Source organism: Protopterus annectens, chromosome 14.part0 (assembly GCF_019279795.1).
Source record: "Protopterus annectens isolate FY-2018-M chromosome 14.part0, PAN1.0, whole genome shotgun sequence".
NCBI classification, from domain to species: Eukaryota; Metazoa; Chordata; order Ceratodontiformes; family Protopteridae; genus Protopterus; species Protopterus annectens.
The window spans coordinates 1,028,362,050-1,028,379,936 of record NC_056748.1 but is presented as its reverse complement, the minus strand read 5'-3'; the positions used below and the strand labels follow the sequence as shown (position 1 = coordinate 1,028,379,936).

The 17,887-nt window shown below is 44.4% G+C and overlaps 1 protein-coding gene across 1 annotated transcript in view; it reads left to right on the top strand.

The window, feature by feature from the left end:
- LOC122789408 (selenoprotein T2-like) overlaps positions 1 to 17,887 on the top strand; it is a 122,843-nt gene that overhangs the window by 41,049 nt on the left and 63,907 nt on the right. Inside the window, exon 2 of the mRNA XM_044056833.1 lies at positions 15,259 to 15,369. Within this exon, the coding sequence (XP_043912768.1) occupies positions 15,259 to 15,369 (111 nt within the window). The remainder of the gene's footprint in view (positions 1 to 15,258; positions 15,370 to 17,887) is intronic.

The window sequence follows — 17,887 nt, the reverse complement described above, 5'->3', positions numbered from 1 at the left end:
ATTGAGTGTAAAGAGTTGCAGGATTTAGTTCATGTTTCTGAACAGGTGGGTAAGCTCCTTGCAATGTGGTTTTGATGCTGTACAGGCCTCTTCGAGGGTGGCTGCCACTGGTTCTGTTCTTCGCAGGCACGCCTGGCTGAGGGATCAGAATTTAGCTGAGCATGTTAAGACAAGGATTTTAGTTGCTCCGTTACAATCTGATGTGTTGTTTGGTTCGCCTGTGGAAGCAGTTTTAAGGAAAATGGAGGACAAGGCTAAGTCTATGCAGACTGTTAAAGATTTTTTTCAGGTTCAGCCTCCGAAGTTTAGTAGAAATTGGCCTACTAAGGGGTGGGCATATCCTTCTTATGATTCCCATTCTAGGGGTTGGTCTAGACGTGGTAGGGGCAGAGCTCAAGGCTCTTTTAGGCCTAGAACAGGGAGTTCACCTGCTCAGTCTTCTGGTGAGGGCAGGGGTCAGTCCTTTCGTAAACAGACCCAATGACCTGCCTTTTCAGCTGCCAGAGCCTTCTCGTCTGGCAGCACCTTTGGGAGGAAGGCTGGCACTTTTCAAAGAAAATTGGAGTTTAATTACCCAAGACAGATGGGTATTGGATATCATTCACCACGGTTACAGGTTTTATTTCCATACCTTGCCTCCTTTCAAAGGCATGCCAGACATTCCTCCTCTACAAAGAAAAGAGGCTCACAAGCAAATTTCTCTGTTACTCCAAATAGGGGCCATTCAGCCGGTTCCTGTGCCAGAAAGGGGCCTAGGATTTTATTCTCGCCTGTTCCTAGTACCAAAAAGGGGAACACGTGGAGACCAATTTTGGATTTATCTATCCTCAACACTTATCTGGACATTCCCAAGTTCAAAATGTTGACGTTACAACAGCTTTTACCTCTGCTGGGCAAAGATCACTGGATGGTAACTTTGGATCTCAAGGAGGCTTACCTTCATGTGCCTATCAGACTAAGTTGCAGGAAGTATCTGCGTTATCGAGCTGGGAATTCCCATTATCAGTTCTCTGCATTGCCCTTTGGCTTATCTACTGCGCCCAGAGTATTCACAAAAGTTCTGGCTCCAGTGATAGCTTACTTCAGGCTAAAAGGAATACAAATCTATCCTTACTTGGACGACTGCCTGATTCTGGCTCAAGAAAAGGAAGACCTTTTTCAGCATTTGGAATATGTGATAGCAGTGCTAAGATGCCTGGGGTATTCTGTGAACGAAATAAAGTCCAGTCTAGTACCCTCTCAAGACATGTGCTTTCTGGGTGTGAGACTGAATACAGCAACCCAGATGGCCTTTTTAACCCCGGACAAACAAAAGAATCTTTCCCTTTACTTCCATCAACTATCTCTTCAGTCCGGGCTGACTGCAAGGACAGTCCTTCAAGCCTTAGGGTTCATGGCATCTTGTATTCTGGTGCTTCCCAATGCCAAACTGCATATGAGGAAGCTGCAATGGTATCTCAAAATGTATGGACACAGCACTGCCAGGATTTGGACACTGTCATTCAAATAATACCTTGCATTCAAAAGGAATTTTTGTGGTGGGCTCAGGAATGTCACCTAAACAAGGGACTCTCTGTGACCCGGCCAGAGGCGAGTCAGATTCTAACGACAGATGCCTCAGACATAGCTTGGGGAGCTCATCTGAATGGAAAGTGGATACAAGACAAGTGGCCTGCCAGACTACAGCATCTACATATCAACATGAAGGAGATGTTAGCAGTCCAGTTTGCATTAATGGCTTTCAAGGAGTTACTTCTTCCAGGGCAGGTGTTGATTCTAACAGACAACACAACTGTCATGTGGTACATCAACAAACAAGGGGGAACACATTCTTATCCTCTATGCAGGCAAGCAGTGATTTTGTGGGAGACTGCGCTCAGCTTGCAACTAAATCTTCAGGCAAGGTTTCTGCCGGGAGCACAGAACTCCTTAGCAGATTTGTTAAGCAGGCAAATCATGGATCCCCACGAGTGGAAACTGGATCTTCATGTATTTCGGAATTTGACAGTGTCATGGGGAACTCCAGACATAGATCTGTTCGCTTCTCCACTAAACCACCAGCTGCCAAAGTTTTGCACGAAAAGGTTTCATCACACAGCTTGGAAAGTGGATGCTCTTTCTTTCAGTTGGAAAAATCTTCATGTGTATGCCTTTCCACCTCTGCCTCTCCTCCCAAAGGTACTCCTAAAGGTCAGACAAGACAAGCCAAGGATGATTTTAATAGCTCCAGATTGGCCTCGTCAACACTGGTACCCATTACTGAGGAGTCTGGTAAGGAAGCCTCCATGGCCTTTACCTTTGATTCCACACCTATTGTCTCAGAGGGACGGTCATCTACTCAATGTCAAGCTTCACTCTCTTCATCTAACAGCCTGGCGTATTCTGTTTTGAACCACAGCAGGTCTCAACTTCCTCAACAAGTTTTGAATGTGATTATGGAAGCCAGAAGACCTAGTACAAGGAAAGTGTACGCAGAAAAATGGAAGAGATTTTTATTTTGGAGTGCAGCAAAGGATTTGGAGGTTTCTGAGCCTGATTTGAGTGTGGCTCTTCAATATCTTACTGAGTTATTAGACAAAGGTTTGTCTTTCTCTTCCATTAAGATTCATGCTGCAGCAATTTCACCTCACTATGATTGTGACCCACCATTGTTTTCTCATCCTTTGTTCAAGCAATTTCTTAGAGGGGCAAAGAATATAAGACCCCCACGTAGAGCTCCTACTCCTGCTTGGGATCTCAATTTTGTGTTGGAGAAACTTACTCTACAACCTTTTGAGCCTGCGGCTACTGCTGAACTGAAATACTTGTCATGGAAGACTGCTTTTTTGTTGGCCATTACTTCTGCAAGAAGGGTTTCTGAATTGCAGGCCCTTATGGCGGTTGAGCCTTTTGATTTTCCATAAGGATAGGGTATCATTACGTACTAATCCTTCCTTTATGCCTAAGGTGGTTTCTAGTGTGGCTTTAAACCAAACTATTCATTTGCCTACTTTTTATGCAGATCCCCAAAATAAGGGGGAAAAGATTTTGCACACTTTAGATGTACACAGGCAGTTGCGTTATTATTTAAGCAGGACTAAGGATTTTAGGCAGTCTCAGCAGTTGTTTGTTTCTTTTGCTTTGAGTTCTCAGGGCAAGCCTGTGTCAAAACAAACTATTTCTAAGTGGATTGGGTTTTGCATTGCATTTTGTTATTCCCATCATGGCAAGGAGATTCCAGCTGGGATTAGGCCTCATTCCACTAGGGCTACTGCCACTTCAACAGCATTTCTAAGGGGTGGCAACTAAGGATATTTTGGAGGCAGCTACTTGGAGTTCAGTGCATACTTTCTCTAAACATTACCACCTTCCTCTCTACTCTAAATCTAGGGCTGGTTTTGCCACGGCTATTTTGCAGGGCATGTTGACAGCTCCTGCTTCTTTATGATTTGCCAGCCTCCCTTACCTCTGCTTTGGGATTCTACCCAAGTGTTAGGACTGCAGCAATGTGGGATGAAGAACATAGTACAGTTTTGTACCTACCATAAATGTAGATGTTCAAGATCCACATTGCTGCAGTCCAATTTACCCTCCCTCCTTCCCCTCTGTGTTTAGGGGTGGTTGTGTGGGTGGGGTTGTACTTTTGTAAATTTGTATATATTGTACATATATTTGGTACAGGAGTGTTTGGTGTTTTTGGTTTTGGCCTTATCTTTTTAGGGTCTTCTGACATCTGGGGCAAGAAAAGACTGAGGATATGACGTCGGTCATGCGCATTTGTACCCTGACGTTCTGACGTCAGACTAATGCGCCTTGACCGACGTCAGCCTTATACTTTGGTATTCGGGCCGACTGGGACAGCGGACTACCCAAGTGTTAGGACTGCAGCAATGTGGATCTTCGAACATCTACATTTATGGTAGGTACAAAACTGTACTTTTAAGAGCTCTTCATTATTGGACAATCAAGTTTTCCCACTGGAATATTGTAACATGAACACAATATTTGTGTTGATGAACAGCTACCACTGCTTTGCATGTAGGGTTCCAAAATATTAACAAACAGACCTTCCCAACCATGCAGTTAGGTATACCTTAGGTCACTACACCACAGAAACTTTAAATGCAGAGAATATACCTGCTAGGTCCAAGTGTCAAGGTTATAACCCCAGTAAAAACAGTTAAATGTTAAACAAGTGATATGTAAACAATTCCCGTTACACAAGTAACAATTTTAAAACCAGGCTACAGAGTGACAAGTCTATGAAGGCATTGGCTTGATAAAAATATGAAGACAAATCCATTTTTCTAAACTACAAAACAATCCAATGAATCAGGTTATGTATTCCAATGAAACCCTTCAAGTAGTATTGCACTGTTAGAGAACTCACAAGAAGCACCCCCTTCATTTCCACCATTAATAGCCAAAATACTAGCTAGGTGGACAAAAGGTTTGTGCTTTGGGGTAAGCAGAACAGCTTCAAACTTTGGTTACTTTTTTTGCTAAAGTGCTAAGCCAGACCAGTCCTCTAAAGAGTCAAGGGGCAGCAAAACATGGCTTGGTTATCCTAGGTAAACTGTAGTAAATGCTAGATGTGTTCTAGAGCTAATGGAAGTAGTGCTAACCACCCAGAAAAAAAGGAAGGAAGTGGGGGAAGAAAAAGACAATTACTACCTTTGCAACATTTTGGAGACCTAAAATTCTAGCATGGGATTCCAGTGTAAAAAGAACCAAATACACATTTTCACCAATTCTGCAAAAGGGTAATGACTAAAATGCAAACAAACCATGCAGGAGTTCAGAGCATCAACTCAATGCTCTGAAGAGATGCATTCACTGATCTCCATACTTCCGAGATGTCTGCAGAACAAGGTCACAGGTATAGTTTAAGACTGACAGATGGTGTCATAAATATTGATTCAGCCCAAGTGGCTGAAAGCTCATCTATGTAGTTCATAGACATTGAAACCATGCTGAAATAAGCCTTTTCCTATCACAATGGCACCAGCTAATCATTAAGCACTCTAGCTCATTCAGTGTGGTTCTTTTCACACATTGCACAGAACTTCACCATTTGCCTGTTCTACACATACTGAAGACCATCCCCAAATGGATACCAATGCAGAGATGCAGTAAAGGCTTGCTTTATATTAGGCCAATACCCTAATAAAGTGAGCAAAATGCAGTGGTTCTAAACTTTTGAAGTAAATCTGGACCAGAGTGCAGAAAGCATAAACCAGAAAACTGTGCATTCCCCCCTTAACACCCAAGTACATAGCTATATGTTTAAATAGATAACTTAGCCTTCTCAAGAAGTATATGTTGCTATAACATTCACCTCATTACAACTTGCCTCCAGCAATTTACACCAATGGTAAGAATTGTTATATACATGTAAAGCTTGCCCTTCCAAAAGGGAAGAGACCATATTCAAAATAAATTAACAAAGTACCCTTTCTATGTCAGTCTTGGTCAAAGTCATATTTAAGGCAACAGCCATATTTTTTTCGGGGGGGGGGGGGGGCTCTAGGCTAACTTACTCAAAAGGCACTCGAAGATTTAGAGAAAAATAATTTACACTTATGAGAAATCTATGCTAGAACCCTGGAACAAATATAAATTACTTCAAATTTTAAAAATTCTGTGTCAAAATATGTGCTGCCAGGGCAGTGTCAGCTTACAAACATAAGCGATAAGAGTAAAAGAAAAAGCAGACATTTTAACTGGAAACTGTCATCGTATCGTTTTTGGAAGGACTTGTGCGACCAAACAGTTCTTTCTTGCAGGACAGCATGTGGTAAGTGTTCACACGGGTTGCCTCATAGAGCACGCAGGTAGAGCCATCCTCTCCAAAGCAGTATGAAACTTCATATGGGTCAGCCCAAAGGGTCAGTTCACTTGGCAAAAGCCGATGTAAGTGTTGTCTGTCCAGACCAATGTTGCTAGCCACCTTGCTAATGATTGGGTCCATTTTGTGATTTATCCGGATGCAGCAGTAGCCTGATCCTTTGTCCGTTCTGTCAGTAAACCAGTGGTGCAAATAGTGTTCTATAAAAACAAAAAACGAAAAAAAAAAAAAAAAACAGCAAAAGACTGGGAGCTGTAGCGCTTGGTGTTTGGTCTAAACTGTAACAACTGCTTGCTACATTGTAGCAAACATTTTGTTACAGTTCCAAAATACTTTCAATTTCTTCTTCTTTTTTTTTAACTGTAACAAGATGCTTGCTACGATATAGTAAGCAGTTGCTGCAGTTTAGACCACACACCGAGTGCTACAGCGCTCGGTCTGAGCACCATTCCTCTCAACCTCTTGGAGCAAGAACTCGTCACAAAGCCATCAATAATGGGGGCAGATATGACCAAAAATATGGCCATTTTTTAAATATTACTCTTAAAAACAGAGAAATTGATAGAATAATGTTATGCATTAGCATTGATTTTCTGAAGGACATGAACTATGAAACTCAAAGTCTGTCATTATTTTCTGACTTTTTAGGTGCAAACGCACAGTTTTACAGGGAAACAATCATGGTATAATATGCACTAAATGCAAAAGGTACGTGAAACACCATAAGAAATATTTTAAAAAGTGGAAGTCCATGAGCAAGAGTGAAACAGAAGGGTCACACAAAACATTACAGATTACAACATTTTCCTGTCTTTTAATGGTTGGTCTGCATAGCGGAGATCAAGAAGACAGTTCAGTTCTAAGTATAAGCTTTGCAAAATAGGTAGTGGCATGAGTGACTGGTGCTTATAAAACGTAACAAACCCAAATTACTATCTCATTTTGTTCGTCTCCTTCCCACAGACACCAGGCCCACATTACCCTAATTTATTATAGTTCACTTGCTCCCCTTAACAACTAATACATGGACAGCGGCAACCAGTGCCTTTTCTTTGCTTATCGTTGGATTTACTTTGATTTTGTTACCATTGTATAAATTTTAGTACGACTCACTATACAATATAACTCCAAAACAGCAAAGCAGGGAACCCAAACCCTGAGTGTCTTAATCCAGAGGGAAGTAAAACAAGCCTGGAATGCAGGTTTCTGCACCTTTTTAAAGAAATTTAATGCGGTGGGTAGGATAGTCACAACGTCATTAGTGATGTTACAAACAGGGAGGTGATTAGCTAAGGGGGTGGCAGTGTTTTCAGCTTCGGTCCGAGGCAGAAGTCTGATTTTACAAATGAGATAGTGCCCCTTTAAATGCAAAAAAATGTATTACTATACCATTTGGCAAAAATCACATAAATGGCAACCCCCTAAGCTTGCAACCTCTGGTGAGAGACCTGGGTACACAGGTTGACAACAATCTCATATTCAACCATTATGTAGCGGCATTGGTCAGAAAAGCCTTTTACTTGGTTCATCTCCTAAGTAAATAGATTGCATCCAGAAAAATAAGGTTATTACCTCTCTGTACTCCTCCCTTATTAGGCCAATAATTGAGTACAATGCCCCATTTGGTATGTACCTCTCCAAACACCTGCACTAACTGAAAAGGCCACAGAAATGCCTCTCAAAAAGTATCCATGGCCACCAACACCTGTCCTGTGTGGACATGCTGAAGTCACTGTCACTGTAATCAGTATTTTACAGATTGCTCAGAGGTGATCTGTGTCTCGCCTGCAAGGCAATCTCAGGCCCTGCTGTACAAGAGATGTTCCATATCCATAAGTCTAACTCCTCGAGAATTTCCCGAACAAAAGGCCTAAGTCTAATATGTGACATTAACAAAACCTACAGGAGAGACAGGTTTGTCTCCCAGCTGCTGCCCTGTCTCTGGAATAGACTCCCCATACACGTCAAAGTATGTTGCTAACCCTCCAAGTGCAACCTTGATGAGTGGTTGGGAAACCAGTTTTGTCCCGGGGGTTCCACCTGTGTCTCACATTGACAGGTGCTGATTTGAGGTTTCTTTATTGGGTATAAACTCTTGGCTAGGCTTGTAAGAGCCCTAGGGCCACTAGCCTAGTAATCTCCTATGAGCCTGTGATCAGATATGTTTTTGCTATGCTGTGACCGGTATCTCTGATTAAATGACTTAACTGAGGATACCAAGGTAACCTTTATACACTCTCCTCTTACAGGCCAAGTAAAATAGGTAAGGGTTTGTTGAGGTAAAGGGAGGTGCTACAGAATTGATACAGACACAAGGGGTCACCTGGATAAGTTGTGTATAGGCAGGACAGAGGAAAGGTAGTGAAGATTGATAGAAGCTGGTAGTGTGTGACATACAGAGGAAAGTATTTGCCACCCTTTTCTCCATCGATATGTTAGCACCTTTATGGACTGAGCATATGTGGTCCTTTCCTAGGTCAGCAAATGCTTACATAGCTGTGTTGCTGCTTGCAACAGTCTTTCTTCTAGGATGACATGTTAGACATGTGAGAGAGAAAGTAGATAGTATTCATATGTGATTAGAAATGGTGAAGGGCACAAAGTTTGAGAAGGGAGGTTTTGGAATATTTGAGAAATGTTTAATGGAAAAACTTTGCCAAGCGATCGGAATATGTGGTTGGTTGCAGTGGGGTAGAAGACTTTGGGTAGAATAAAAAACTGATGATGTTATGTGATCCTATCTCGCCTACATTCTGAATGATGGGTTCGGAGCCGATCCCTCGGCTCCGACTCGGCACGCTTATGCCAAAGAGCGAAGTCTCTTATTGGCTGAGCTTACTATATCCCAGGATGCACCACTACCAGTCCCCCAGATCTCGTTTGCCGCTTCCCTGCGAAGACGTGGTCTCGAGCTGGCCGGGCTGAGTAGTTAATTTAACTAACTTTTCTGTCAGTTTTTTGCTGTTTTTTGTCTCAAAAGCTGTTTTAACGGCTAACGCTCTCATTGTGTGTGTTTGGATTGTTGAAAGACTTGTTGTGTGATTGGGTTGAGTTGGTTTCGGCCCCCCCCCTTCATCTAGGGCCTTCCCGGTTAGTCAACCCTTCTAAAACCTTACAGGGTTTTCATAGTTCCCTGTCATTTGCGCTCTAAGCGATAACTGTAAGCCTATATTTAGGTTTGTCTATCAGTAAGTCAGTAATTATATATTTTCCTGTCAAAGTTACTGAAATTGTCTATCATAATGTCTCAGACTCCTAGGCCTTCGGGCTTTAAAAAATGTACAAAATGTAGTTTCAAAATGTCTATCACAGACGATCACTCGCTCTGTGTGTATTGTTTGGGTGCAAAACACTTACAGGAGTCATGCAGTGTATGTCACGCTTTTTCCTCAAGGGTCCTCCAGGAGAGGAAAAATAAATTGATTCTTAAGGGGTTAATTAAACCTTCCTTTGAAGAAGCCTTGGCATCCTCTCCTTCTCCGGCTAAAAAGAAAAGGGCGTCGGTTCCGACCAGTCCGTCGGACCCGACCGCTAAGAGACATAGGCAGGCCTCTCCTTGGCTCCAAGGACTTCGGAGCCGAGGTCGGAACGGTCTGCCTCGATGCCACCAGTATCGACTCCTCTGGCTTCGGAGCCGATGGCTGGGGCATCGAGAGGCGGGTCACCTTCGTCGGCTCCACTGGTCTCGGAGCCGACAAGGGTCGCCCGCTCAGACACTTCCTCCTCGGCGCCGAAGTCCACCTCGGCACCGATGGAATCTGGTGTGTGTATTCCTTCGGCGCCGATAGTCATAGAGTCACCTCGGAGCCGGTCCCCTAGTCCTTTGGGGCCGTTGGAGAGGCCTTCTCGAACCCGTTCTGTTTCCTCTCGGTCTTCGAGGATGTCAGATTCTGATATAGACAGGGTGCTCCAAAGACTGTTCCAGTCCCCAGTCTTCCAAAAATTTGTTTCGGTTCCGACCCAGCTGGCTTCGGAGCCGATGACCCTGGCCCACCCCATTGCCATTCCTCCTCCGACTGCTTCGGCTCCGTCGAAGCAGGTGCTGTTGGAGCCGGTGGAGATCTTAGGGTCGGCTCCGACCCTTACTCCAACCCGGGCCTTCGGGTCCGAGTTTGGTACGCGGACTTCTTCGGCTGGACCCGGGGGTGATGTTTCGGGACCTATGCTTTCGGTTCCGAGCCTCCCCCTCGGTGCTTCGGCTGCGGGACTTCCGTCGGCCATCACGGCTCCGGGGACTGGACACTCCCAGGATTCTGGGGTCCGGCTTTCAGAGCCATGAGGAGTGCCTTGGCCAAGTCCTCTTCGGTCATCTCTCCGGCTTTACCGGCACCTTCCTGGGCGTGGAGACTGGGTCTTTGGCAGTTCCCTGTCCGTAGTCAGCGGAGCCCGGGGCCTGAGGTTACCCCATTGGGGTTCCCCTCCTCCTGAGGGTTCTTCGGAGTTGTCTTCGGAGGAACCCCAAGGAAGAGATCGTGCAAGAGGAAGCACGTGGACTCCCCGAGTCTATTACATCAGACACTGATCTTGATGATGCAGAGGGGTCCCAGTCGTCCTCGGATGATGTCTTATTTGCAGACATCTTAGAGATCCTCAAACAACGAGGCGGCTGGATATCCAAACCCCCCTCTGCTGATGAGTCAGTGCTCCTCAAGGCCTTTGGGGCTCAGCCCTCCGCCTCCTGGGTGTCTCCGCCCTTCGACGAGCTTCTGGATTTAGTTTGTCGAGGGCGTGGGAACACCCAGATACCGTGGAACCAGTCCCTTCTCGTCCAAATAAATTTTTGTCTGCTCCCCCCGAGAAGGAGTTCCTCACTAAAGGCGTGGTTGTAGATGCCATGGTGGTGGCATCTGCTACACAACAGGACGTGGCAGAGGCTTCAACGTCCATCCATCCTCCTAATAAGGAGTCTAGGAGTATGGACAGGTACGGAAGCGCACCCTGACTTCAGCGGCCTTTACTTTAAGGTCTCTGAATTATTTGGCACATTTTACCAGGCTTCAGAGGGATCTGGTCAAGGAGTTGTCAGATTCCTCTCGGGTAACCTACCTGAGCAGCTAGCCCAGTCGGTTAGCTCTCAGTTGGCTATCCTTACGTCAATTTCTAACTCGTCCATGAGGCTCATTTCCTATGCGGCCGAAGGCGGTAGAGCGGCAGGCACAGGCGTGGCTCTCACGGAGACAAGCCTGGCTCCGCTTGTGTCAGTTCTGGAGGCCTTCAAGTCTTCCTTCGCCGACGCTCCCTTTGATGGGTCCTCCTTGTTTGGACCCAAGGTTAAAGACACCCTTACCGCTGTGAGCAAGAGGGAAAAACTTTATCTGCCGTAGGTGCCCGTTATTCCACTCCCTTTCGGCCTTACCCCAAGGCTAAAGGAGGGGAAAATGTGGTTCCAAATCCCGTAAGTTTTTCTCCCAACAGCAGGAAGATTCCCCTCCCAGAGGCAGAGGACGGGGAAATTTTTCAGGGAGACGCCGTCCCAGAGGCGGCAGAGGGCCCCGCAATTCTGGAGACCGCGAGTCCTTTCGTGGCTCTTCAGCCTCCCACACGTTATGAGGGATTGCCCGGCTGTGCTGCTCCGGAGCCAGTCGGGTGTCGTTTTGCCAAGCACCTAAAAGCCTGGGAGTCAATCACTCAGGACAGATGGGTGCTTCGGATCATTGCCGGAGGTTACACCATCCCATTCACATACTCGCCCCCACCGTCCAGAAGAATCCCGGACCCACCACCCAGTCAAAGGGAAATGGCAGCCGCAGAAGCTTTAAAGCTGCTAGAAAAAGGAGTCATCCAACCGGTCCCCACAGACCAGATCGGATCAGGAAATTACTCCAGGTTCTTTTTAGTGCCAAAAGACAGGGGACCTGAGACCAATATTGGATCTCAGCAGACTGAACCAATCCGTCACGAAATCCAAATTCCGAATGGTCACGTTACAATCCATTCTCCCATTGTTGGAGAAGGATGTTTGGATGTGCTCCATAGACCTCAAGGACGCCTATTATCACATACCGATACATCAGGCGTCCAGGAGGTATCTGCGCTTCAGCCTGGGAGTCAGTCATTACCAATTTTGCGCTCTGCCCTTTGGTCTCACCACAGCCCCCAGGGTGTTCACCAAGTGTTTGGCAGTAGTGACGGCTCACCTGAGAAGTCTTGGATTCCAAGTGTTTCCCTATCTGGACGACTGGCTCCTGACTGCCACCACCAGGCATCTACTAATGGACAACCTCAAAGCCACCATCTCCCTGAGTATTACCCTGGGGATTACATTCAATTGGTCAAAGTCTGTCTTGCTGCCCTCTCAACGCATAAAGTTCATAGGAGCAGAGATAGACTCAAGATTGATGCGCGTCTTTCTTCCTGCCGAAAGGATCCAAACTTTACAGGGCCAAGTTCAAGCTCTGATCTCGAGATCCAAAGCCCCAGCCAGGATGGTTCTACAAGTTTTAGGCTCAATGTCTGCCACGGTTCTTTTAGTTCCTCTGGCAAGATTGCACATGAGGATTCTTCAGTGGCTATTGTCAACTCAATGGTCCTTTCAGGATCTTCCCTCAATCATCACATCATGATTACGGAAATATGCAAAGGGACCTTCGCTGGTGGCTTCAGACATCCAATTTGGATCAAGGAAACCCTTTGTTCTTCCCTCTCCAGTGGTTACCCTGACGACAGATGCCTCCCAGATAGGGTGGGGGGGGCATTGTCTGGGCAGGCTAGTTCAGGGCTCCTGGCTTCCAGACGAAGCTCTTCTCCACATCAACGTGTTGGAGATGAGGGCTGTACTTCTATCCCTACAGGCCTTACACAGGTTTCTTCCTCAGGGCATCATCGCCATCCACACAGACAACATGTCGGTGGTCTGGTATCTGAACAAACAAGGAGGGACCAGATCTTACCCCCTTTGCAGAGAGGCCATGAGAGTGTGGGAATGGGCTGTAGCTACCAACCGCTTCTTGGTAGCGACCCACATTCGGGGAAGGTCAAATATATTGGCAGACAAATTAAGCAGGACAATTCTTTCTCCTCACGAGTGGTCTCTAAACCAAACAGTAGCAGCTCAGGTTTTCAGGAGATGGGGGACGCCGTGCTGCGACCTATTTGCAACTCCACTGAACACCAAGTGCCAAAGGTTCTTCTCCTTGATTCCACATCAGGGAGTGCCAGCGATGGATGCTCTAGCACAACCTTGGCCAACAGGACTACTTTATGCCTTTCCTCCGATTCCACTTCTCTCCAAAGTCATTCAAAAAGCTTCTCAATTGGGGTCCGCAATGATACTGATTGCCCCATACTGGCCTCGTCAGGTATGGTTTCCTTACCTGAAGAAGCATGCGGTGGACGATCCGTGGACTTTAGACCTAATTCCGGACCTGCTAATTCATCGGTCGGGACATCAGCATCAGTCCCTTCGATCTTTGAAATTGACAGCTTGGCTCCTCCACTTCCGACTTTAGTCAGAAGTCACACACTAGACCCGGAAGTTGTTCACATTTTATCTTTGGCCCACAAACCCACCACTAACAAATTGTACCTTAGTAAGTGGAAGAGGTTTGCTATCTGGAGCTCAACTCAAGGGCTTAGACCCTATCACTGCTCCTATCCCAGAGGTTTTGAAATTCTTAACATCCCTGTTTAATCAAGGATCTTCTGTCTCTACTATTAAAGTCCAACTAGCGGCTATCTCTAAATTCCACGAATCCATGGATCCTCCATTGATGAGCAGCAGACTATGCAAAACTTTCATTAAAGGTGCGGGCCTGTTAAGACCCCAACTTTTCATCCTGCGCCTCCGTGGGATCTTGATTTGGTGCTTCGCATTAACATCTTCCCCTTCGAACCGGCTGCTACATGTGAGTTAAAATATCTGTCTTGGAAAACTGCCTTCTTAGTTGCAATTACTTCTGCAAGAAGAGTTTCAGAGCTTCAAGCCCTGTCTATTAAGCCACCGTACTTGATTTTCCACAAGGATAGAGTATCACTTAGGCCTAATCCATCCTTTGTCCCAAAGGTCTGTTCTAGTTTCTGTCTCCAACAATCTCTAGAGCTACCAGTTTTCTTCCCAAAATTCTCCAATGAAGCAGAATACACTCTCCATAAATTGGATGTTCACAGGCAATTACGCTTCTATTTAGACAGGACTCAGCAACTTCGTAAGTCAGACCAGTTGTTTGTGTCCTTCTCGGATAATAAATTGGGTCAAACCATCACAAAAGCTACTATCTCCAAATGGATCAGAGATTGCATAACTCAGGCTTATTCTTCTTCGAATAAGCAACTTACAACATCTATCAAAGCTCATTCTACCAGAGCTATGGCTACTTCTATAGCTTTTCATTCCAAGCTCGCTATATCGGAGATTTGTGCTGCGGCTACTTGGTCCAATCCGCACACTTTCATTTCCCACTACAAATTGGATGTGGCATCTAAAGGACGAGCATCATTTGGTTCCACGGTACTCAGGAGTGTTTTCCAGTGAGCCACCCAGGATTCAGGTGCTAGGGACGCTGTCCCATCATTCAGAATGTAGGCGAGATAGGATCACATAACATCTTTTAGTTATGTACTCACCATAACTTCAGATGTTTGGGATCCATCTCGCCTACATTCCTAAACCCACCCTCCTTCCCCTGCCTTGGAGATCAGAAGAGATTGAACGGTTTTGAGTTCTACTGTTTATCTTGTTTCATCTGACGATGTTATATAAGCAGGGCGTGCATGTGTGCATGTATGCGGACAAACTAGATCTGGGGGACTGGTAGTGGTGCATCCTGGGATATAGTAAGCTCAGCCAATAAGAGACTTCGCTCTTTGGCATAAGCGTGCCGAGTCGGAGCCGAGGGATCGGCTCCGAACCCATCATTCAGAATGTAGGCGAGATGGATCCCAAACATCTGAAGTTATGGTGAGTACATAACTAAAAGTTTATGAGCAGCTGGGTGAAGTTAGAGACTGATGGGGTATTAAAGAAAAGTAGAAATGGAAGTGTCAAATTATGTGGAGATAGGAGGATGGTATAAGAGTAAGATGAGTTGAATATGGGAAACAGAGTATAGGATTCAGGATGGAATGAACTGAGTATAGCTGGAGGAGGGTAGAGGGGTCAGTCCCAGGGAAGGAGGGAAGTTTAGGAGTTCTTGAAGTGTGTGTGTGTGCGTGTGTTTGTGATTTTTATTTAAAAGCAGCGTAATATTTTTAATTGCCCCCCCCCCCCCCCCAAGGTAAAACATCATTTGCTTGATTTAGTACATACATCTTCTCAAGTGCATGGAGATAAGTCTTCTTAACTGTACATGTTAAATGCGAAGCTCTGGAGTATTACCTTGATCATCACTATGTTTACTAGAGAATTATGAACATGGTCCTTTTTTCACACATGCTGTGACCTCATGGTATATCTAGAAATTTTTGTTGCTGATGAATATCTTTTTTTCCTACAGTGTTTCCTGAGGGTATAGAAGGGTGTTTGAGGAATACTCTCAAGCCATTCAGCAGTTGTACCCCGATATTCGTATTGAAGGTGAGAACTATCTACCAAAACCCTTGTACAGGTAAGTTACGGTACTCTCTTGATCTTTTCAACAGATATGTTTGTGTGCAGGTGTACTGAGCAAGAGCTGGTGTTTCCTTTTGAACACATTTCTAACATTTTATGAAAAGCTCCAGCTTGACTTTAACATGTGATTTAATTTGCAATACTTTAGTTTTACAGGCATTTTGACCTTGTTGTAAATGGGACATTTCAAGAACCATGTTCCTTTTTTGCTGAAGGTCTGTTGGGGAATTTTTAAAGGTTGTTGGTTTTAATGCAACTGAAGGTAGATTTATTTCCCTTAGTTTTAGTAAGAGGAGTTGAATATTTAGTAATGGCAAGATTTATGACAGTCAAGTGTTAGTGCAGCTCCGCACATAAAACTTTCCAGGCTGTTTTGGTCCCTCTCTATCCGGTAAAATGCCTTGGTGTGGTGTTGTTTGTCCAGGTGTCTGTCAATGTAATCTGCCTCGGATGTAGTAAATGGCTACAGGCTACCACTTAAACCATTTGAAGTAAACTTTTTGCTGTTTTTGTGAGTACACTGTCTTTGTTGACAGAGATTGAATGTGCTGTTTTTACCTCCCGGACACCTGTTTCCGTGTCGCACTTAAGCAGAGTGGTGGCGGTTTATAGCCTGCATTTAGAACCTAAACTTTTGATGTTCCAAATGGTTCCAGCAGGGAAAACCAGTGCAGTCATCTGACTTGCTCCATTGAGCTGTGTGCTGCAGGTGCGGAGACCTGGTCCCTGGTAACCATCTTCTTGCAGTCTTGGCTTGCAGAGCTAAAATTATGTTACCCTTAGTGCATCCAAAGTAACACACTAGACCCAGCTGCCGTCTTCAAAAAAGCTTTATTTTCAAACTGATGGGCATTGAGCATGCTGTGTGTTGTATGTGTGCGTATATAGTTATGCAAGTTACATGCATAAGGTCGGGTAATCCGGTTGAGTGTTATGTGGCTGAAATAATTGCAACAACAAATCCACAGGTGGTGTGATCAATAAGGCTCAGAGTCCCAATGTAAGACACATTTATTCAACGACTATAAAAAGATGGTTAAGCACTTTCGTCAAAAGTGACTTCATCAGACCCATGAATTAAAAAGACCAAACACTTAAATATCTAAAATGCAAGGTCACATGATAACATAAAAATTGATTTTTAAAGGGGTATTACTCCATTTTATACACACATGGCTAATTAAATTAACTGATGAAGTCAGTTTTGATGAAAGCGCTTAACCATCTTTTTATATTTGTTGAATAAATGTGTTTTATATTAGGACTCTGAGCCTTATTGGTCACACCACCTGTGGATTTATTGTTGCAGTTTTGGTTTCTTTATCCTTTGGCAGCACGCTTTGGTTTTTATTTGTGGTTGAAATAATTGTAAGTGAAGTGATAAAAGTGTGAAACATTAAATTTCACACTGTCACATCACTTATCAATTAAGTAAGTGTTAGTATGTTTTGTGCTATGATGTATGCTAAGTAGGTAAGGTTGGGCACGTGCAAGTGATAGTAAAATGTTTGTGTAGCACAAGTACGAGACTGCATTTGTTTATCTTTGTGTCTGTGTGTTGTATCAAAATGGCTCCTGGTGTGGTAATGCTTCTGCATTATGAGATGCATAGGTAAGTACTAAACTACCTGCCCTTGCAGGACACTTTAAGCCTAGCCAGTTTCCTTTTTTTGTGCTTGAATTAATGTATTCCATTTGGTTATAGAATGGCCTTACCTATCCAATGTTTGATAATTATATATCATCAAGAATAACTGGGAAGTTACCATACATAATGTGAGGGTACCAATGTATGGTTTAAAGCATTTAGGTGCTGCCTCCCCCCATTAGTAGTACAAGGGGCAGTCCTGGGTATTTTTGTTTCCCATTCATTGCTCTAAGTGGCACTTGAATATGGACAAGGATGAACTTAGTGTTATGTGGATGGAGAGTCTGTTCCACAACAGTGGTATTTTCTGCAAGATGTACGTGTCCCTCCAAAACAGTCAGTTGATGATACAAAAGAGGTTTATATCCCGAAACAGAGTATGTGTGATAACATTTGATTTGCTGATGTGCAGTAAATCTATTAGTAATGCGTCAGAGGATGCCTTGTATGCCAGACACAGGTCACAGGGCTTTGAGTTGGTCCATGTAGGAAATGTTTAGGTCTTTTATCGTTTTGTTAAGGTATCTCTGTGAATGTTCCAGTTGTTGCATCTGGCAAATACGTGCCAGGGAGGGCAGTTATATTCAATGATTAGCCTACCAAGGATTGAGCAGAGGGGGACAATGACATCCCGAGATTTAGACGCAATCTCTTTCTTAGCTGTGTAATATAAAGGGCCTTTCTTAGAACAATAAACGCATGTTGGTCAAAAGTTAGGTTACTGTCCACATAAGTTCCTAAATCCTGAACAACTGGGTTAACTCTTGGGGCATATTGTCAGTGTATTAGTTCATGGGGTAGATAACTTCCGAAAGGACAGAATAATGCAATTTTTGTTTATTTGGTTTCAATCTATGATTTTGGC